This window comes from Rattus norvegicus, chromosome 1 (genome assembly GCF_036323735.1).
Source record: "Rattus norvegicus strain BN/NHsdMcwi chromosome 1, GRCr8, whole genome shotgun sequence".
NCBI lineage: Eukaryota > Metazoa > Chordata > Mammalia > Rodentia > Muridae > Rattus > Rattus norvegicus.
Genome location: NC_086019.1, coordinates 63,929,574 through 63,952,634, shown reverse-complemented (window position 1 = coordinate 63,952,634; position 23,061 = coordinate 63,929,574). Strand labels below are relative to the sequence as shown.

The 23,061-nt window shown below is 47.1% G+C and overlaps 1 protein-coding gene across 2 annotated transcripts in view; it reads right to left on the bottom strand.

The window, feature by feature from the left end:
• The window catches only part of Smoc2 (SPARC related modular calcium binding 2), a 129,326-nt gene extending 112,318 nt beyond the window's left edge, over window positions 1–17,008 (bottom strand). The window contains exon 1 of one of the 2 annotated variants that reach the window (XM_006227958.4): window positions 16,699–17,008. In XM_006227958.4, the coding sequence (XP_006228020.1) occupies window positions 16,699–16,782 (84 nt within the window). In that variant the 5' untranslated portion in view covers window positions 16,783–17,008. The remainder of the gene's footprint in view (window positions 1–16,698) is intronic. The other variant, NM_001106215.2, reaches the window with a different exon arrangement.
• Window positions 17,009–23,061: the final 6,053 nt, after the last annotated feature.

Here is a 23,061-nt window from a genome sequence, read left to right as displayed (position 1 = left end):
CACGTTCCTGGAGGTTAGAGTTCAGGGATGCACTTAGCTAAAAGAACGAGTCTCCAGAATCCAGTATCCACAAATGAGATTTGCCTGAGAAACCACTTCCGTGTGTGTGCTTAACACTTTATCTTTCACAATAAAACAAAAGGTCCTTTGGGGTCTCCAAAGAGTTAGAGATCTCAGTTATGCTATTGCTCAGCCTAGATTGTTGAAGCCAGATGCCTACTATTGGAAAGGAGACCCCGTGATTCAGAGACAAGGGAGCCAGAGAAACTGAGCTGACCACAGTGGCCTGGACCTATCCCAGCTCGGCCTCGGTCCCAGCTCTTGATACAGGTCTGCCTGCATCTCCCAGAGCGATTTCCAGCATCGCCTCTCACTAGCTCCCCCAGCCTCCGCAGCCATGACCAATTTGAACTCATCCTCTCATGTCTTGAGAATCCCCTCCAGATGTTGCAGACGGATCCTTTCCAGGTTGTTCTGGGACCTAGTACTTCCTGCCTATGACCCAAATTCCTCCACACCAGTCCAGCGAAGTCTGTGACCCTGACAGGAACACATCTATAGAGCACTAGAATGAGGTTTAGGCCCTGGCCCAAGCTCCTGACTCACGACTTGTACTGGCTGCAATTTTCCCACCTCATTCATCATGACTGGACACCCACTCATCCCATGACCCTGGCGTGTCATTTAATCTAGCCATGTCTCAATTTCCTTGTCTGTAGGATGGGTATAATGAGAGTTCCCATTGGTAGGGATATAGTTAGATGCACCTCCTGTTAAGGATGTGGTCCAGACCACCCACTGATGTGAGTAGGTAGAACTGTCTACTCCTAAGGATGCTGTAAGATGCTATACTGAGGGTGCAGTTAAGAGAACCCACTACCGTGAGGTACCATGATATCTGCTGTTACAGATGAAGTTTATAGCACCCACTGCTGAGAGTACTGTGTTTTAAATGAGATGTCACTCATAATTTCAAGCATTTAAATAATTGGTCCCGGTTAGTGGTGCTGTTTGGAAAGGGTTAAGCAGGGCGGACTTGCTTCAAGGGAGTATGTCACAGGGTGGGCGTTCAGATTTCAAAAGCCCAGTACCATTCCCACTTCACTGTCTCTGCTTCCTGTTGGTGGTTTAGTGTGTGGGCCTTCAGCTGCTCAAGACATCCTGTCTACCCTCCTCCACTGTGGTGGTGTCGGAACTGTGAGCCCAAATAAATCTTCCCTTCTCTAAGTTTCTTTGGCCATGGTGCTTTATAGCAGCAACAGAGAAATAACTAATTCAAAACTTTGTACCAGGAGGTAGGCTATTCCTGTGAAGAACAAGAACATGTTGGATCTGGGAGCACTGTGCAAGTCTTTGAAACTTTTGACTAGAAAAGCAGTTGAACACCCTGTGAGCAGAGCTTAGTGGTCTGTTAGAGAACTTTTGACCGTCGTGTGATGTGGACTCTAGAGGCCTCAGCTCAAGGAGTTTCAGAGAGAACAATGCTGGCACCTGGGCTAGACATTATTCCAGTGAGACTGTGGCAACCGATGTGACTGCTTTCTGACCTTGTAGTAAGAACCTGCCTTAGCCTGAATTTCAAAGAAATGGACTAATTTCCTTGGTAGAGGAGGTTTCCAGATAGCCTAATATTGACTCAGTCTATAGTCATTCGCATTCACTCTTAGGCAGGTCTACAAATGCAAAAAGAGCAGGCAGAGAGAAACACAAAATGTACAGTTTGTAAAGAAAAAGAGCACCAGGGAATTTACTGTTACAGCTGAGGCTTATGCTAAAAGACGTAAGTAGATTAAAAGGCGCCTGATTGCATTGAAACAAAGGAAAGGATGCCTTCTGGCTACCCAACCCAACAAAGGCTGCTGCAAACGTAATTCAGGAGGGCCAGAGTCCGTCTCAAACAAGTAACCAAAGTTGGCAATATAAACATCATCCACCCGATGCTGGCTTTAGAGGCAGGAGGGAGACACAGGTCACAAACAACAAGGAATGGATCTTGGATTCCCCCTCTGCAGCTTGAGAGAGCTGCTGAGATCTGGCAGTGTGTGTCTAGGGAAGCCCTGCACTGAAGCCCTGAGAGACCATTGTGTGAAGCCAGAAGGAAGCTCAGCTCTTCTTAACTTCTTCTTTAAACATGTTGGAGATGCCAGAGCTACGGGATGTTTGCCAAGAAAAGCTGCACTCAGGTAGTGGAACCAGCCCGAGAAGGAGATGTCTTAGCAAGCAGCAGAGCTGGAGGGCCAGATCCATCTAAGCCATTTTACATCAGATATGAAGCCAGGGCATTTGGTGTTCATTGTGCCGGCCTTTGGTCTAATGCATCCTCACTGTGTCCCCATGCCTTCCTTTTGGAAGGGTAATGTATGTTCTGTGTTGTGTCGTCAGATGTTGGGTTTATATGGTTTGCTTTTATGGGGGGCAGGGAGAGTTGCAATCAATAGATTTTTTTTTCAGAGTCTCAGAAGGAATCCTGGACTCGGAACTTTTAATACTATGATACCAGAATACTATGGAGATTTTTGGAGTTGCATTAAATCAATTTTGCACTGTGATACGGCCAGGAGCCTCTGGGAGTCAGGGGTAGGATGTGGTATTTGAATTAAATGTCTCCCATGGCTTCAGACATTTGAATACTTGCTGTTCATCTGATGGCGCTATTTGAGGAAATACGGCCTTGTTGGAGAAAGTATGTCAATGGGAGTCAGCTTTAAGGTTCCAAAAGTCACCTACCACTTCCAGTTCACAGTCTCTGCTTCCTGCCTATGGCTTAAGATGTGATTTCTTAGTTTGCTTCTTCTCCCGCCATGCCTGCCTGCCACCAAGATTCCCTGCCACGATAATGACAGACTCATTACTTTAAAACTGTAACTGCAAACCAACCCTTCCTTTACAAGTTGCCTTGGTCATGGTGTCTTATCACAGCAGTAGAAATGTAACTAATGCAGGTATAGTTTGATGCAGGCACTAATAGTGAGAATTAGAATATCTATGTAGTGTACATGTATAATATAATATGCAATATGTAATGTGTAATGTGTAATATGTAGTAAATATGTAATGTGTAATATAATATAATGTATAATACAATATATAATGTGTGATATAATATATAATAAACAATATATTATATATAATATTGTATTTATATGAGTTAATCATTTTGAACAGAATTTGTGCATACCAAACACTACAGATATATTAGCCATTGTTACCCACACTCCATCATTGCCAATTTGTGTCAAGTATTTAATTCCAGAAAATGTTACTGCTATAGCATCTGATTTTCAAAGATAAGTTAGTTTTTAATCATTAAAAATGAAAATAAATATAATAACAGGTCCAAAAAGTGACCACCTTCCTGCTTTGTTTACACACAGAGCAGAGGTTTCAGTTCAAGCCAAGAGGCCTTCTTGGAGGAAGGGTGGTTGTATAAAGTAAGCTCATAGCAACAAAGAAACCCAAGGCACTGAGCATTGGGAGAAGGGAGCAAGCGTTCTGCTCAGTAACCAAGCCCACCAGCATGGTAAACTTCGGCTCTGAGAGCCTTGCTTTCACTGGAAGTCTAGCTCTACCCTATAGCAATGAGACAGGAGATGAAAACAGGCCGAAAGGGGAGTAACTGAGACTCCTCTGCCATCTACAACACAGAGGACTAAGATTCAAGGGCAGATTCACCACAATGAGCAATGGATCCAGGACAACACAGAATGCTGGCTCAGGCAAAAAATAACCTGGACCCCCTGTTACTTACCAAGTCTCTGACCACCCACATGGGATCCATGAGGACTCAGGGAACTGGTGCCCAGTGAGGCCCTCATATATTGAGTTGCACTGCCTGACCTGTAACATACCTGTGTCATCACTGTGAGGTCTTCCCAAGCTTCCCAAAAGTTACATAATTTGGAAAATGTCCAAAGGGCCTTATTTCACTCTATGTAGGAACGCAGTATACAAGAAACTCACAGTGTCCATTTTATTGTAAGTAGAGCAGACTGAATTGGGATGCCATCCCCACCAGGGGAAAAAGATAAAAGGGCAATCAAATAGGGGCAGGAGGAGTGGGGAAAGAAGGAAGAAAGCTGCCCCATTGCTATCAACTAAGAAAAAGGACAGAACCATTAGGTGGTATGTCCAGGTATTAGATGGTATGTCCAGGTGTTGAATGGTATGTCCAGGTGTTGGATGGTATATCCAGGTGTTAGATGGTATGTCCAGGTGTTGAATGGTATGTCCAGGTGTTGGATGGTATGTCCAGGTGTCAGGTGGTATGTCCAGGTGTTAGGTGGTATGTCCAGGTGTTAGGTGGTATGTCCAGGTGTTGGATGGTATGTCCAGGTGTCAGGTGGTATGTCCAGGTGTTAGGTGGTATGTCCAGGTGTTAGGTGGTATGTCCAGGTGTTGGATGATATGCCCAGGTGTCAGGTGATATGTCCAGGTGTTGGATGGTATGTCCAGGTGTTGGATGGTATATCCAGGTGTTAGGTGGTATGTCCAGGTATTAGGTGGTATGTCCAGATGTTAGGTGGTATGTCCAGGTGTTAGGTGGTATGTCCAGGTATTAGGTGGTATGTCCAGATGTTAGGTGGTATGTCCAGGCGTTAGGTGGTATGTCCAGGTGTTGGATGGTATGTCCAGGTGTTGGATGGTATGTCCAGGTGTTAGGTGGTATGTCCAGGTATTAGGTGGTATGTCCAGGCGTTAGGTGGTATGCGCATGTCAGTGTATTAGGAATACCACCTAGGCATTAGGTGGTATATCCAGATTTGCCCTGAGAAGCACTTGCTGAGCTTCTGTCCAGAGGCCACCCTGTCCCCAGAGTAAAGGTGAGAAGTCCTGGTGCGGTGGGTATGAAGTCCTGTGGCAGTCCCTTGTATCTGTCACTTGCAGACCTTGTGCCTTTGGTTTTGTCTCTCACACATCATCAGAACACACCACCCTGCATATTTACAAATGACAGCTCCAGGGCACTTGATACTCACAACGCTGTTCTATAGGGACAACAAAAGATGAGCTAACCTGAGGAGCCACCAGAAGTGCTCTTTGTGGGCTGAAGAGGTGAGCACCCCCCGAAGCCCTCAGTGTGTACATTGTGACTTGTACACTTCAGAGGGGAAAGCAGCATCATCATGGACTAGCACAGCTCTCTGAGAACGGTGAACAGCCCAGACGCTGTGTGTCTTTCTTCACAGAGAGCAACCTCCTTGTGACACAAAGGTGAGCTCTGCCTACTCTCACAGTTCAAGCCAGCTGCTGTCCCGCACTTAAATCCTAAGAGCTCAAGACCCTTCTGCTAGAAACAAATACAAAATTGGAGGGGTGTTGTTGTTGTTGTCATTGTTGTTTAAGTTTAAACATTATTATTTTGGGTTCTGCATTAAATGGAAAGTCAGAAAGCATGTACTGGGAAAGGTTGTGTTTTTTAAGTGACTAAAATATGAAAATAAAAATAGAGGACAAGCTGTTTTGGCTCTGAGTCCCTGTGTTAGTCAGATGTTTGGTCCCTGTGACCTGAGAAATTAACTTTTCAAAGGAAAAGTTTTTTTTTCCGCTCTTAGTTTCAGAGGTGCCTCTCTGGTCCCTTGGTGGTGGTAAGGCAAAACACAGCACCCAAAAAGCAGAGGAAGAGATAAAAGGATCCAGGGACATGATGTGCTCTTGACAGGCATGTTCCAAGCAGTCTCATTCCTCTAGTCAGCCCTAATTGTCTCCTCACAGCATTCAGCTGAACCTTCCCTATCACCACATTAGGGCTCTCAGGATTCAGACCCACTCAGAATCCTCTCAGCTGTGACCTTAACCTTGAGCCTTCAGGACATTTTCAGATTCAAAGCAGAACACTCTGGCTCTGGGCTAGTTCACTCACCTGTCTTACAGTCTATGCTTGAGACAGCTTGTAGCCTCTGCCTCTCCACCCTGCCCTGGGAGCTTAACATAACCTCACTGGTACTTAACCAGGCTCCACAGCAGTTGGAGCCGGGCAGAGCCCAGCTGTAGGACAGCAAGAGATCTATCTGCTCACAGGGTGGGGTGGAGGCAGGACAGACAGGAACAAAGACGTGCGCACTGGAAAAAGCCTGGGAGAGGAAGAGACAGAGACTGGGACAGATGGAAACCTGGAAAGACGGAAGGAAGGAGAAGCGAAAATAAAAGAGGGAAGTAAAGAATCCATTAGAGGAGGGGTGCTTCTAGAATCAAATCAGCTAGGCAGCATAGAACTATGTCTGGCACATTTCAAAGAAATAAGGGGGCAAGGACCAATAGAAATACCAGAGTGATGACACAAATTGGAGTAGGGGCATTAGTGTTTAATTTGCTTATTTTTTTTTTTTGGTAAAAGAAATGTAAATGGATTTTGAGCCAGATGCCAACAGACTGTCAGTACACATGTGCGTGAGTGCGGCTCATCCAGGCATCGGTTAGAATGTATCTAACAAGAACAATGGTCCCAATAAGCACAGTGCTAAGAGTACAGAGAGCAGAGCTGAGTGTGTGGCTCAGTGGCCCTATGTTGCAGGAAAAGGGAAGAATGTATCCAGTAAGAATATCGATAAGGATGTATTTGACAAAAATGATATCCAAGGAGAATGCCTTCAAGGGACTGGAGAGATGGCTCAGGTTAAGGGGAAGTACTGATCTCCCAGAGGACCACTCCAGCACCCATATCAGCCAGCTCACAGCTGTCTGTAACTGGCACCTCTGCCTCTGTCCCTCCCCCCTCTCTCTGTAAGTGTATGTCTAATAAGTGTGCATATCAAACAAAATAGAGCCAGTAGTCCGCCTTCCCAAAGGACTTCCATAAAGCACACTTAAACACTTGCTGAACTAAAAAGGAAACAAACTTTTGCAGTCCTGGGCACAGAACAGTGATTTGCTGTAGCTGCTTTTCTTTTAGGATAGGTTAAAAATCACTTTTTAAAAAAAATCGCATTTTAGAGCTTTATTGTGAAGAGTACAGATACGATATTAATTTGGCAAACAAAATAACTCTAGTCGTTGCTTTAAAATTAATGGGGCAATTAAGTTTGCAACAGAAAAAAAAAAAAAACAGGAACTCCAGAACATGCCCAGCTTGGCTTGTTTTAAAGCCAAACTTCTAACTCTATCTGATATTTGGGTGGTAACACTGAGTTTACACAAATGTCCCAGACTTCTAAACAGCGAAGACAGTGCCCCTGCTTTTTTGTTCCCTCACTTGGGACCTTGTGCCTTGAGTTAAATGTATGAGACTAGAAGGCCATAGCACAGCAAGCATCCACCTCTGTAGGTGGGAGCTGGGAGCAGGCTGCGGTGGGAACCCCAGCCCCTCGGAAAGACAGCTCATACCCTTGGGCTCCCTCCTGTGGCGGACTCGGGAAACATAGAAGCACCTTCCGAAGGGTGGAGGGGTGGGTCGTTACTGCCCAGGGATTGCACCTGGATGTCTCTCTGGGAGGGTGGAAGGGCGGGAGAGGAGCCAGGAGTACAGAAAGGGAGCTCGCAGCTCCACCTGGATTAAGTCTATGAATAGAACGATCTGTCTTTGGCAACTCTACCCAAAAGATAAACCTTTTAAGAGTGAGACACGGATTGGCACAGCACCTATCTGTGTATCCGCTCAAGAAAGAACTTGAGCGTGTATGTTCAGGTCATAGCTATCTATTGCTCACTTTCCTTCCCCTCAGGGGCTTTCCAAACTCCAAGCTGCACACAGCCAGGACATATATTTATAATCATCTGGTAAGGAGAGGTGAGAGCAGAAGAGATATTATCTGGAAGAGCTCAGAAAGCTGAGAGAACAGTACAGAGAGAAAAGGCAGTTTGATATTAGTGCTGGCTTCTAGATTCCGTGCCCAAAAGGCAGCATGCTGTCCCTTAGAAGGGGTAGGAGGTCACGTGAGGGGGGCTGGAATGACAATTCACACCTATGAACAGCCTCAGCCTCAACTACAGGGTGAGTCCCCTACCTAGTGGCCTAGTGCAACTCCAGGATCCAATTTAGCATTTTATAAATGACCATAGTTAAATCATGGGAGGGCTAGAGGCTACATTTGTCCAAGTCTCCAGAGTCTTTATCCAGGGACACTAACTAAGCAGCAGATGGAAATAATACAAGCCTCACCTGGTGGCAGGAGCCTGGACAACCACAGCCCAGGGGCTAAGGAAGCTCCTCTGCCATAAGGACCAGGAGCACACCACATGGGCATCACCCAAAGGGAATTTCCAACCTGATATAAGGCATCCAAGTGCAAATGCCAGTGATCGGCAGTGATAAAGTATCCCTGTGACAGAAAGGTTTACAAACAAAAACACAGCTAAGGGCAACTGGTTAGAATCTCAGAAAGTCTTTCGGAATATTAGGCAGCCACCAACTTACATGGTAGTTCCAGGTTGTGTTTGCGACAGTGAATTCTGACACACTTGTCTGGCATGGATGTTTTAGATGGCCAGTTAACCCCTCTATGGAGAGCCAGTGGGAGAAAAGAGTAAGGGTCACTGTCCCACACAAGCACTGAGAGCCACAGCGTCAGCTCCTCATGTAACCCACTCAAACCCATCTACCCCTGGCAACTGACACTAGGCCTGAGGAGACAGGGCTAGGGACAAGGAAGGTAGCCCTGTAGAGTCCTACCATCTCCTTTCAACCGTGGAATGGACAAACAGTCCCCAAAGAAGAAGAAATGGTGATAGTTCTTATTGATTGAGGAGCCAGCAAACTTTTGACATGACGGATTCTGTACCTGTGGCGGAATCAAAGTCCCTGCAGCGGTCCTGCAGGCAGCTCCAGACAGTGTCCAGACAGTGTCCAGACAGTGTCCAGGCAGCTCCAGACAGTGTCCAGACAGTGTCCAGACAGCGTCCAGGCAGTGTCCAGACAGTGTCCAGGCAGCTCCAGACAGTGTCCAGACAGTGTCCAGACAGCGTCCAAACAGCTCCAGACAGTGTCCAGACAGCATCCAGACAGTGTCCAGGCAGCTCCAGACAGTGTCCAGACAGTGTCCAGGCAGCTCCAGACAGTGTCCAGACAGTGTCCAGACAGCGTCCAAACAGCTCCAGACAGTGTCCAGACAGCATCCAGACAGTGTCCAGACAGTGTCCAGACAGTGTCCAGGCAGCTCCAGACAGTGTCCAGGCAGCTCCAGACAATGTCCAGACAGTGTCCAGACTGTGTCCAGACAGTGTCCAGGCAGCTCCAGTGTCCAGACAGTGTCCAGACAGCGTCCAGACTGTTCAGACAGTGTCCAGACAGCGTCCAGGCAGCGTCCAGACAGTGTCCAGACTGTCCAGACAGCGTCCAGGCAGCGTCCAGGGAGGGCGCTGCGCCATGCATTTAACCCATGATGTGAGAAAGAGAAAAGGGGTAGGGCTCAGGGTCTCACCCTGTCTCAATGTGTAAGATGTCCTATGCACTCACTCACCCACTTCCGGGGCAGCAGGTCTGGCCAGCACTGTCCTGGAAAAAGGCTGAAATCCATATATCTGGTTTCCTTAAATAGTACCTTTCTTTGCTCCCTCCCTTCTTACCCTGCTCCCCCTCTCTCCCCACTCTTTCTCCACCATCTCTCCCTTCTAATCCCTGTACCCAGTCTCTCTCCCTCTCTCTCCCTGATTCTCTCTCTTCTCTCTCCTTCCCTCCCTCCCTCTCTCTCTCTATCTCTTTCACTCTCCCCCCTCTATCCCACTGTCTTCTCCTCTCTCTCCCTCTGTCTCTCTCCCTCTCTCCCCTCTCTCCCCTCTCTATCTCTCTCTGCTCTCCTCCTCTCTCTCTCACCCCCCTTCCTCTCTCTCCCCTCTTCAAATCTCTTTTAAGAATTGAACTTCTCTAAAAGAAAGTGAAGTGTGTGCCCTGGAGTCCCCTCAGAGGCAGGACAAAGAGGGCAGAGCCACTGTTTCAGCCAGACAACAGGAATGCCCCCTGCCTGTTAATTTCCCCTCTAGGACTGTGGCAGCCACCTGGAAGCAGATTTATTATAATGCTTGGGTGGACTCTTCTTTGACACAGAAGTAGATGGAATAGTCCAACACGCATTTCATACTCTCATAAAGCCCAGGAAACCACATAGACAGCTTCAGGGAGCAGCTTCCACACACAGGAAGTGTCATTGCCTGGAACCCCAAACCATAAACAGATGATAAATTCAAAAATACTTCTCCTCTTCCCCCTTTTCCCTCCCCCATCATGCCACCACTGGAAAGAAGAACACTAAGGTCTCTTCCCCAAAAGAACTCGTGTGTGTGTGTGTGTGTGTGTGTGTGTGTGTGTGTGTGTGTGTGTGTGTGTGTGTATGACACACAGGTACACATATATGAGTGCATGTTTGTGTATGCAGGTGTACATATGTGTGGGTAGGTAGGTACACATATTTCTGTGTACAGGTAGAGGTCAAAGGACAGCTTTGAATGCTGTTTATCAGGTGCCACTCATCTCTGTATGCCTGAGACCGGTCTCACATTGGCCTGCAGCTCACCAAGTAGGCTAGGCTGACAAGCTAACGAATCCCAGGGATCAGGGCTGTCTCTGTCTCTCCCTCGCTGAGATTCCACGTGCCTGCTAACATACCCAGATTTTTAAAAACATGAGTTCCTAGAATCTAACCCAGGTTCCTACATTTTCAAGGCAAAGACTTTACCAAATGAGCCATATCCCCTTAAAAAGCCAAATTTTAAAATGTTTAACTGTGCTGAGGAAAAACTTAAACAGTTCCACATCCTCTGTTGAATGAACTAATTGATAATCAAAACTCAGCTGCACATTAGAACATTTTTAGTTAATTCCATCGAGAATTATTTTCTAAATTATGAACAGAGACAGAATTCCCTTCATTATCATAATATCTCTATTTATTTATTTATTTGTTTATTTATGTATTTGGTTGGTTGGTTGGAAGGTTGATTGGTTGGTTTTTTTAGAGACAGGGTTTCTCTGTGTAGCCCTGGCTGTCCTGAAACTTGCTCTGTAGACCAGGATGGTCTTCAACAAAGAGATCTCCCTGCCTCCGCCTTCCAAGTGCTGGGATTAAAGGTATGTGTCACTACCACCTGAATGGTGAAATCTCTATTTCATATCAAAATGGTTATCAGTTAAGATGACTATATCCTGTGAAGTCTTTTTACTTTCATTTGACCTCTAATTAATGAAAGATGCTCTTGTGGGCACATAAAGACGAGACGTGTCTGTACTGAGGGCTCTCCATAGTTAAGATTGGTATGATGTTGTGGGGTTGGGGATTTAGCTCAGCGGTAGAGCGCTTGCCTAGGAAGCGCAAGGCCCTGGGTTCGGTCCCCAGCTCCGGAAAAAAAAAAAGAATCAAATGGTATGATGTTGTAAGAACCATCTGGTGCATGTGTGTGGATGAAACCCATGTGAAGGGAAAGAAGTCTACATGGGACACTCAGAGACCAAGACTCCATAAGGCAAAGGTAAGCCCAGGGGGGATGTGGCCAAAGAGAATGGCAGGATTGGGTGTGGAACCTTGATCATTGGGGCTGGGCGTTTACTAATGTAGTATACCTATAACAATGTGTAAAATCAGAGCACAATAAAGTAATGAAGTTGGAAAAGACTCAGAAAGATTTGTCTACTGAACACAAAGACACTCCTCACCTCAAGCATCCACAGCCCTGTTACTCTGAAGCTAAAAGAAACCCTAGGAGTGAGGACAACTAACCCAGCAACATACACTCCCATTCTCGCCCAAGTGCTGCCAACACATTTGCTAGTTTTTCCGAGCTCCTTGTGAAGGCATAAAAGCTACAGGTGTGCACACCTGTGGGACCAGAGGGGCGTGGCCAGCATAGTCCCTGGAGCTCACAGGAGAGCTTCTGAGTCGAGCTCAGAGAGAGTGCCCTGGAGCTTTTGGACAAATTCATTGCTCCTTCAGGACTCAACCCTCATGGTCACCAACTGATCTCTGGTTCTTTTGCACAAGTATTGGGGTCTCAGCCTGGAGACACCTGCCTTCTTTCTGGTCCTTCATGACAGCATATGAGCGGCAGAGCAAGCAATGTCCTGAAATATCTGGCAATTGTCTTAAACTCAAAAAGCAGCTCAGCTCTGGTGTGTACCCATCTGGAGCTCAAAGTGGATTCCTTGTTGCTATTGCCTTGGTTACTGGATCTCACACCCAAATCTGAAGGAGCAACTTTCATGTACTGGTTATATTTTTGGTTGTTGCCAATAAACGTATAGATTTGTTCCTAAGCAGTGACTATAGTTCATAACTCCAGGACAGGTGCAGGACGGAAAAGCACTCACTAGACTGTCCTCCACCTCCACTGGCCCTCAGAGTTCTCCCTAGGTTAGAGGCCATTTTCATCAATAAGAAGGAGACTCTTCCATCAGATTCTGGGAATGAGAAGAGCTTGGTGCCCCACCATGCTGAGAGGCTCCCAGCACCACAGACCCCAGGGCAGGGACACAGGGATGAGCCTGTGAAGTGCAGAAACTGAGAACTCCCTTCAGTGAGGGCCAGGAGGGAAAGGTAACAGAATGACTACAGGCTCATGAGAGGAGAAGCAAAGGGCCCACAAATAACTGTGACAAGAGAAGGATAGAGGGAGAAAGTGAGACCAAGAGCAAGAAGAAATGATGTTATCAGTGAGGGAGATAGATAGATAGATAGATAGATAGATAGATAGATAGATAATATGTAGGTAGGTAGGTAGGTAGGTAGGTAGGTAGACAGATAGGTAAAGAGGTAGGTAGATAGACAGACTGATGGACAGATGGATGGACAGACGGGCGGACGAATGGATAGAGATCGCATGTGCACATAGCCTATACCTCTTTCACTGTAAGCCACACTGTGTTCAACACAATAAAAATATGAATATACTTGTGTTTCATCAAAGTGAGGTTATCCTGTGACCTTCTTGGTGTTGAGAAATCTAGTTAAATTTGGCCAGGTTTTATAATAAAGATTCCCATTGAATCCCTTTTTAAATCTGGGATACAAATGCGAGTTGACATCTTTAAACCATGCTCTTTATTTGCACTGAATTACATACAGCCTTTTGCCTTTCGATTTTCAGCCTGGAACTATGAGACCACAGCAGACTGTACACACTGTCCTCCCTTGGAGTAATTTAGTTTTAATCCATGTGAAATTAGAATTCAATGGAACAATAACTCATTCTGAGCCTTTTCCTCATGTGGGACACAGTCTAATATTTCATATGTGTATGGATATTCAAAGTCGGAAGACACTCAGTTAGTGGCAGGGCCCTGCTCCCTACCTGGCCCCACAGAGAGGTGGACATTTCATTCCCTGTAAATGAACTCATCCACAAAGAGAAATTCTCTCTCCAGTTTTCCTTAGCTTCAAAGCACTAATGGAATTTCCTCACTGTAAGTTTGTGCTTGTATATGCGAAATCGTGTCTTTTAATAGAATTTTTAACCTGTAAACATTACCTTTCACCTCCAACCTCACAAGCCACAGCCAGTCTTTAAGGCCTCTACGTCCTATCATCCTGGCTGGTCCAAAGGTGCATTGGGATACAAGATCCCTTAAACCCCTGAGCCATGGTAACCCACAGGCATCCATGTTGCCAACATGTCTCAATTGTCTTAATCAGGCTTACAGCTATTCACCATCTTCATTTCAAATCAGAGCTAAATGTTTGAATTTAGAGATCATGTAAATGAGTTCCTAGTAGGAAACGTTGTCTTTATTTCCCTCCTCCTTCCCCAGCTTCGGAGACTGTCTTCACAGAGCCTCAGGTACAGTGTTGCCAGAAGAGGAAGGAAAATGGGATTGCTGTTGATTCCTCAGACTGAGGGATATGGTGTCACAGCAGCATGGTCCATACACTCCACTCCACATCACGCAAGTGCACAAGGGAATGGGATAATGGACGGCACATTGTGTCATGGACTGATGATCATCAATGACACTCTTCTGAATCCACACATGCAAAATGCTGTCTTCCCATCACTCTCCTTCCCTTCAAAGACCCATGCCGAAGACGGCAAAGCACACCGCAGAGTGCCCACATCTCCTCACCTCACCCCACTCGCTGGAAGAATGCCAACATCTGTGTACAATCAGGCCATGGGAAGGGTGGAGAAAATCCACAGGCTGGCTCTGCCCATGTGCACTTCCTCCCCAACAGGTGAATCAGTTTACCCATTTTGAGGAGAAACGGGCAGGACAAAGGGAAGCAGAGAACGTGCTCTTTCCATCTGCCTGGACAGCCCACATGATTGCTCTCATCTAAGCCAAGCAAGGAATGTGCTCCAATAGTGCCAATATCCAAACACCGCTTAATGACACAACAGTATAAGAACTGGTGGCTGTGGTTTCTAAACTCCCTTCCAGACCAACAGCATAATCTGGATTGGAGAATGAGCGTGGTCTGAGTACATCAAACATTAGCTTTAGCCCTCAGCACATGCTCAGTAGTCTTCTTCCCCATTCTACAGGTAAGACCAAAGTTCAGTCACTTGCATAAGATCATACACCCATCAAGAAGGGACCTAGCCCCCACACATCTCCATGAACTGTGAGTCCCACAAACCCTTGTAGACCGACAGTCCCCCACACCCATCATGGACTGCAAGTCCTGTATTCTCCTGTGGACAGAGTCCCGTGTATTTCCAGGAATTGAATTCCATACACCCTTAAGAATTGAGTCCCATGCAGCCCTGCAGACTAACACTTCAATCATTTACCAGAGACAGAATCTAAACCTTGTACACAGGAGGCTATTCTCTGGGTTAGCATTCAGGAACCCAAAGACTTCTCCAACAAACAGAAGGTAATTCAAAAAGAGATTAGCACCACAGGAAAAAAAAAAGCCAGAACATTTAACATTTCCTAGTGACTGACCATTCAAACTTTGATTATATCTTAAGTATATAGAAATATAGCAACCACAATCTTCGTTTTCTAGCTTGGGGTGGGGAGTGGGGGAAGAAGAATCCTGACAAATAGTTTATAGCTTTAAGTACTTCTCCAGGATGAAAAAAAAAAAAAAGCAGCATTTTATGTGTTAATGTGATTTTAAGACAAAGTGTTCTTGGGGAGTGCAGTAAATGGGGCACTTCCTGTATGGTGTAAGACCAACTCCCAGCTCCAGTAAAGGGACCCCACAAGCAGCTGGCACCCATGGAGACTGGGAAACCCTTGCAACAGTGTAAAGAAACAAAAGGGGAAAAGATGGAAAGTGAGAAGTTTCCAGAAGGGGTAGGACAAGAAGACAATCTAGTAATTTTAAACTGTCCTGATTACCAATCTATCTGGGGGGTGGGGGGGGTGGGTGAAACAAGTCTATTTGGTACTTTTAGAAAATGTGATTACAGAAGTCTGCTGCTTAGAACTCAGAAACATGGTGCTAAGACCTTTTGAGAACTGGCCTCTTTCCCTGTGGACTTTTTAAATTTACTTGAAGTGTGTGCCTGAGCTCTGTACATACACGGGCATCTATGCACACGTTCATTTATGAATGCAGGCATGCAGTTCCTTCAGGTTCCTTGAGGTAGGGCAAGACTGAGGGAGGGAAACTCCCTCCAGTTTCCAGTTATGGTTCTAATCTATCAGTCACTCATGAGACACAAGGCAGGGCCCTAGGACTGCCCCAGAAGAATTTTAGGTATGAACAATGAACTCACTCAATCTTCCCCCTTCAAGCTGCTGAAAAACAGGGAGAGGGAAAGAAAAAGCAACAGGCTGGCCTGCCTGCTTCACTTTTGCAAAGAGCCTTAACCAGACTAGCCCTGGTTTTCCATAGGATAAGCACCCTCCGCAGGGCACCTACCACTCTCTCCACAGGGGCCTGCTCACCACCTTGGTGTTTTCTTAAGCACTTGTTCAAAAACACGTTTAAGTGGAATGCTTTCGTTTCTGCAGATTGCATTAATTATGGGCTCCCTAGAGCGCGGGCCGCACAAGGGCTGCCCGCTGGGCTCTGCAGACACCAGCCTGCAGGAGTGGCCGCGGTTGTGTTGGCCCGAGGTGGACGCTCTCAGCCCCCATCCACAGCGCGGTTTCTGGCACCTCACCTCGCGCCTTGGCGTAGCCAATACTGCAACTAAGAGAGACAAACTTAGAGCGGTCAACCACAGTGCCACACGCGCTCGGGAGCGCTCCCTGGCACGCACAGCATCTTGCCCCTAAGGAGAAGACCCAGGAGACTAGGGACACTCCTTTGTGCCTCCTGTGCCCCAGATCCTTCCTCCTCTATGAATCTTTTAACAAAAGAAAAGCAGTCTTTAATTCAATGTCATATCTGCTTCTTTGTCTCAAGGATTCTCTGAGATGCTCCGCCACAAGTGGAACCCATGGGCTGCGCTCCCCCCGCCCCACCAAAAGGATAAAGACAGGGGGTCCTCGTGGCGCTGGAGCTGAAGATCGCCCTCTTCCTAACGCTAGGCTGGGTCGGCGGCGTTGGCAAGGTGGACACCCAATCCCTGTGAGTTCACCCTAAAACAGCTGAGGTGCATAAGTGGCCCAGATCCTTGTTCCTGTGCCATCCCTTCCCACCCAAAGTGGGGAACTGCGGGCACTCCCGCATGCTAACTCCCTTCTATTCTGGACTGGTAGGACCAGCAGCCCTTCACCTACGGAGTAGCTATGGACCCTGGACACCCATGCCGTGGGACTCTCCGGGACCCACCTGTTGGAGATCACCGGACCACCTGCTCCTGGAGCCTTGTACCAGAGGGGAGAATGGGTTCTCAGCGAGGAACAACAGAGAAAGCCGGGGAGCGCGTCCCGGGACTTACCGTGAGCGCCGAGAACTTCTGCGCGGGCACTGGCGGCAGCAACGCAGCGAGCAGCGGCAGCCAGCACAGCTGTGGCGGCAGCATGGTGACGCTGGAGGGGACCAAGCGAGGCAGACGCCCCACACGCTGCACCCAGGCACTCGGCGAAGATCCGGTGTGCGAACGCGAGAGCGAGGGGTCAAGAACTGCTCTGCGGTCCTACCGCCTCTGGTGGAGACCGCACGGCCCCTCCGTGCGCTCCGGCCGGGGCTCCACGAACTCTTCTTCGGCTGCCCCTGCTGCTGTCAAATAACCCTAGTTTCCCGGATCCTCCCCTCCCGCCCTCTCCGCCCTCCCTCCCGCAGATCTCCTCCCAACGCCCCACCTCCCTCGGCCACCGCGCCCGCGCAGGGGCCGCCCGGCGTGCAAGGCTGTGAAGGAGACAACGAAGGCTACCAGGACCAGGCAAGCGTGTGTTGGTGCTGTTTGCACGCCTCCTTCACACAAACACAGGGACACACCTTACAGGGGTACGAACTCACACAGGTTCCTGAGATGCACTGTGCCCCGCCCTCATGCCCTGGGGCGCCTTCTGTCTTTTTCTTGGAGGGTCCCCACTGCGCCTAGGCTGGCCTGTGGCTTTGCATTCACCAGAAAGTAGCTCTCTGAGATGCTAACTGGTTATTGGCTCCTCAGTAGTGCCGCTGAAAGCACCACGAAGTCCTACATCTTTCCACAGGTTAACCCTGAGGGCCGGAGGGGTCTGAACACAGATCTGTGAGGTAGATGACTTCCTGGGCAAACGTGGAGGAAGGTGAGCGCACACACTGATGTTGCCGCTTTAAGCATTTCAGGTGTTCAGCAACAAGCGCGTTTGAGTGGGATGTTGTTGACTGTTGATGGAAACCAAGGGGATTTTACACACCAGGTTCTGCAAAAGGAGAGCATTGCTGAAATAGTTTAGCCCTGGCTGGTAGCTTCACAGGAAAAGGCCCTAATTCTACCTCATGCAGAAAGCCAACTGAGAAGACTTTGGAGAACAAAGAATCAATTGACTTGTCAGGGCCTCTCTGTAGGGAGCAAAACAGCAAGCTCACCTCCAACTTTTCTCTCCTCTGCTGTTCTGGAGATCCCTGTGAGCTGGGTAATCAATCAGAAAGCAGCTACCCTGCCTTAAGCTAACACGAAGTCCTCTGGAAAAGAACAGCGCTGGAGCTCCAAAAGGATAGCATTGAGGAGTGAGGTCGACCGAGCATAACAGTCCCCAACTTCATGAGATCAGCTGTGCCTACTTTCAAGAGGTCATTAAGGGTGCGCCTGTGGACATTCCCTCGATGGGGGAAAGAGAAGTATCCCTGGGCCTCACCTGAGATGCCAGTTGTTCATCCCAAGTCGTTGTATGCAATTCTCCCTACTAGTACTTGGCCTTGGGGTCTCGGGAGGTACTCAAGTTCATGGGCTGAGGAAAAATTTATCGAGAGGGGCTCCATCTATGTGGGTGTGAAAGCCATCAACTAAGCTGTGTGAAGGCTGTACTATGGATGCTCTGAGGTAAAGTCACCTTCCTGAAAGTAACCCTGTGCCGCTTAGTAACCACTATAAGCTTATTATCTCCCCGTGTGGAACTCCCAGTGGAATCCTAGTTCATCTTGCCACTGGGGCCTTTTGAGGATAGGTAGACCTTGCTTATGTCTCCTCAGGGAAAGAATTCTCACAACACAGGCGGAAAGAAAATCTTCTAGAGACAGCTGCTTAAAGAAGCCTTCAAAACTCCAGTCTGTCAAGCATTCAACACCCTCCTACATTGAGAACATGGAGGAACATGGTACCAAAACTCTTCAGAGTCAGACTCGGTCCAGGAACAGGCATGACTGAGTAAGCAAATAACTTATACATTGAAATAAAAAAATTAAATAAATGCTGTGCACTTCTATCCTCTACAACAGTAATAATAATAATAATAATAATAATAATAAATATAAACAGCACATTCAAGAAGTATTTGATACAAAACATTTTCCTTTTATCTTTTATTTCAAGGGCACAAATTATTAGCTGAAATGTGTCCTTAGGACTCAGAGCCTGAAAATAGCTTTTTTTTCTACTCTCTTCCACTGTGTGTGTCCAGCAAGTAACAGGCTTCATTTGCTCCCATTTTACAGATGAGAAACAAAACAAACAGCTGTATGTCCTAGCCAGCCACAAAATCAGGGGCCGAGTCCAGATGTCCTAACTTGGAATTCTGGCAAGCCTATCACATCCCCTGGAGATGCGGGAAGGCAGAAGAAAACTCCTTGGCGCTTGCTGCCTTGAATCCTTGAATCTCAACACATCTTTCATGTGTCCTCTGGGATTCCAGAAAGATCAACGTAACGACATGCTTTTCCAAGCCACTGACAGACGAGACGGATCAGAGCCTTCAGAGACCCTCCAACATTTGGAGGCACTCACATGGACCGAAAGCCAAGTTCTGTCTTCTCAAAGATGCTCCAAGTGGAATTTGGAGAGGTAACCAGTTCCCATTGTGTGGAAAAAAATAGAACATTTATTAAAACCACTAAGAAATGGTTTTGTGTGTCAGCCACTTCCTTCAAAGTTAAGGCAGGAAGAAGTCAGCTCACAGGTCTGAGACATCCCTAAAAGAAAGAAAAAATATCCCCTTCTCCTGGAAATAAGCTTTCAGTTTTAGACAGGAAGGGCGGCAGGCTTGCTTTTGGACGTGACCTGTGGACCCCAAATTTACATTTCTGTCATTAGTGAAAGTCACGGTGAGGAGGAGCAGAGAAGACAGGTCAGTCCCTGTGGGATTATCTTATACCCACATGTCTCTCCACAGAGAGACCATCGTTGGCCATCCGCCCTGCCTTCCTTTTCTTATTTTATTAAGTTAAACTGAAAGGTCTTTTTATTCCTGGTGAAGAGGCCATTCACCATAACGATCATTTCTGGCTTACTCGAGTTTAGTCAGTAAAAGAAAAAAAAAAAAAAGTCAGACATTTTCCCATCTCCCAGTATGCAAAACACAAGCAGAGTTGAATGTTCCCAAGGTTTCCCTCAGCTGTCCCTTTGAGGCTGGGTTGGAGTGAACAGCTGACCACTGTGTCTAAGATACATATCTGAGTCACCTACAAGCCTCTGATTTCCGTAACATTTCCTCCAGGTTCCTACTTAATCTTAAGAGGAGAAATCTTCACAGATTCCCTGGGTTCCCAGGGTATATGTGTAAATGCCCAGGGTTTATGAAGTCTCCATCCTCTTCTTGGCCTGTCTTTCCCTGCCTACCTCTTCTGGTCCCCGGGATATGAGGAAGCTGGAGTCTTTTCTCACTGCTCTTAGACTCATTAGTAGAAGAATTTAAGAATGACTCAAACAGAAGTCTGAAGACAGTTTTAGCAGAGTTTAAAAGGAAAACACTCATATCCTAGTAAGATCACCAGTGGAAGGGGAAGCCCTGGGTCCTGCTAAGACTGAACCCCCAGTGAACTAGATTGTTGGGGGGAGGGCGGTAATGGGGGGAGAATGGGGAAGGGAACACCCATAAAGAAGGGGAGGGAGAGGGATTAGGGGGATGTTTGCCCGGAAACCGGGAAAGGGAATAACACTTGAAATGTAAATAAGAAATACTCAAGTTAATAAAAAAAAAAAAAGAAAAGGACAGAGTTAAAATATGCAGATGGCTGATAAGTAAAAGTGTTGAAACACAAACAAAATCATATCTAGAATAAGAGCCATTTGAAAGATATAATCTCATATAGTTATACATGGAATCAGAATGTATTTAGAGCACAATAAAGGATTACTGGTAGACTTTTTAAAAAAAAGAATCTACAGTATATATATTTATCCAAAAAAAAAAAAAAGGAAAACACACCAGCTGTAAATCTTAGCAGTTGCCCCAGAGGACAGGAATAAAGGAGAGAAGAGAGAAAGTCGCACAGATACATGAAGCTGTCTTGCTCCATCCCTGTAAGCTACCACATTAGGAGTGGGGATTCTGTGAAGAATACGTACAGAGTCTTCTTGAAGGAAAAATTATTTCACTTGTCTCTTTAGCAGGCTTAAGGTGAGCCCTGCCTCCCTAAGAGTGGTCCCTCAGCCAGGTGGTTGGCCCATCCCGGGACAGAGCATCTATTCACCTGACCAGGGGTTTTCCCTTGATGGTCCTTTATTGGTGCTCTACAAATGGATCCATCACTAGCCCTTTAAGCTCCTCAACTCCAGATCCTGCTTGTTAGAGTATGTGAGCAGACGGTGACAGAGGTCGGCTGGGGTTAAGGCCACTGTTCTAGTTTCGTGTATGCACTAGAGTTTGGATTTGTCCTCTTGTTCGAGCCTGTAAACAAGCCTTCCTGTCCTTCACACGACAGATTCCATGTCAACACTTCCTGTGGCTCTTATGGAAATAGTTTGTGTTACAAGCTAAGTCATCCCCACAGGAGCACTGAAGGTAGTCTTCTATCAGCAATGATAATGTCCCCAGGAGATCACAGAATGTGCCCAGATCCACAAGGCTGGCAGCATGGAGGCAGATCCTCGCTTGTCTTCACCTTGACAGGGTCTTCTTCTGCTCTTGAAGAGAGCTCTGGAAGGGACCAGAAAAGGCTCAGGCCCCAGCCCAGCCTGAGATACTCAGTTTTTAAGATTTGAAATCGCAAAGTCCTTTGGGGGGGATTGGGGAGGGTGATGGAAACTATAGGCACTTCACCCAGGAGAGTCTGTGGGCATGCGCACATGGACATGCACTCGCTGACTTATTCTTTTGCGTATTGTTTGAGGTCTACCTCAAAACAAACAAAAAAGCACTTTGTGGTTGTTTCTGAATTATTGATGATTCTTCAACTCCAGTACAGTGTTTCACAACCTAATGTTTCCAAAGAATGCTCTGTCTCACAAAGCCACAGGCAGAATCATCACCTTCCCAGAGACGTCCACCCCTGCAGCACTGAAGACAGATGCCAGGGCCTGCAGAAAGGGCACAGTCCTGGGAAAGTGGATGGGTGATTCACTCAAGCTAAATAATGTATCATATTGAACACGCAGAACGCCCTGTGAGGACTACTGTCAATATCCAGGCTCCGTGAAAGATCTGCCTGTCTGCTCCTGGGACAGTCTCTGTCAGGGTGTGACACTAGCCGAATCTATCAACTTCAGAGTCAGTAAAATTCACCAAGACCCCGGATCATAGAAACAGTACGAGCCCCCAGATCATAGAAACAGTACGAGCTGGGTGGAGTTAGCCTCCTCCAAACTCACATAGCCTAGACCACCTCAGGACTCGTTACCCCAGCCTACACAGCTCAGGATCAGCCTCTGTGTAGCCCAGCCTAGTCCATCTCAGCACTAAAAGATCATCCCTGCCTGTGAACTGCCCCAAATCACCTCAGAATTGGTCCCCCGAGTCAGCCTAGCCTCGATCCCAGCAGGACCTGCTTCCATAATCGCTCAGCCAACCTCAGAATTGATCCTTCTTGTCAGCCCAGCCTAAACCACCTCAGCAGAGGAGGATCAGCCCTCTCTGTGACCAGGCCTAGGCTACCTTGGGACCGGCCCTCCTTATCAACCCAGCCTAGAGACTCTCTTCTTCCTGACTTCTTGGGAGACATACCTTAAGAGGAGGGAAAAAAAAAGTTTTAAAATGGTAAAAGGAATACAGCTTGCCAGGAGTCCTCTGGGGAAGTGTGGACCACACAGATAGAGTTTATATGGATAGAAAACGGTGTAAGAAGATACTCTATTAAAAAGAACTCTCCATTAGCCTCCAGTGATTCTCTCCTCGGCCCAGCTCTCTGACCCAGCTGCAGTGGGACAGAATTGCACACACCCTCTAGGCCTTAATCCCCCCACTTCCCTACCCTTCTCTGAGCATTAAGATGTAGCTCGGAGAGAAAGCTCTACATATTTAGACAAACAGCCTCATGCCTAAGCTGCCTGGTAGTGAAAGCCATGCTGGGAGAAGTGGCCCCCCACCCCTGCACTGCTGCATATCGCCTAGACAACACACGCCTTACATAGCCATACTTCATTAAGCTCACTCTGATTTGTCTTCAGAACCAAGCACGTCTCTCTGCCTCCATCCCAGGAAGCTAAAACATGTTTGGTTCTGGTTACTCTGCCTCCAACCTCTCTAGTACCTTTTTGTCCTCAGAAAAATCACACCTGAAGAAATTCAGTTCTGTATTCCCAAAGGGAACCACGTCCCTTCGTTAGTTCCTGTAAGGCAGTTAGAGACGCTCATGGCTCCAGAAAGGAGGGCAGAAAGGTAGCCTTGTACATCGTGCGAAGCTGGCTCTCTGTATGCATCAAACAGCTGCTCAGTGTCCCAGGCTCACACAGCATCTGGGGAGGAGTCGTGTAGATCCAAGCATAACCGCGCAGGGAGAGAGG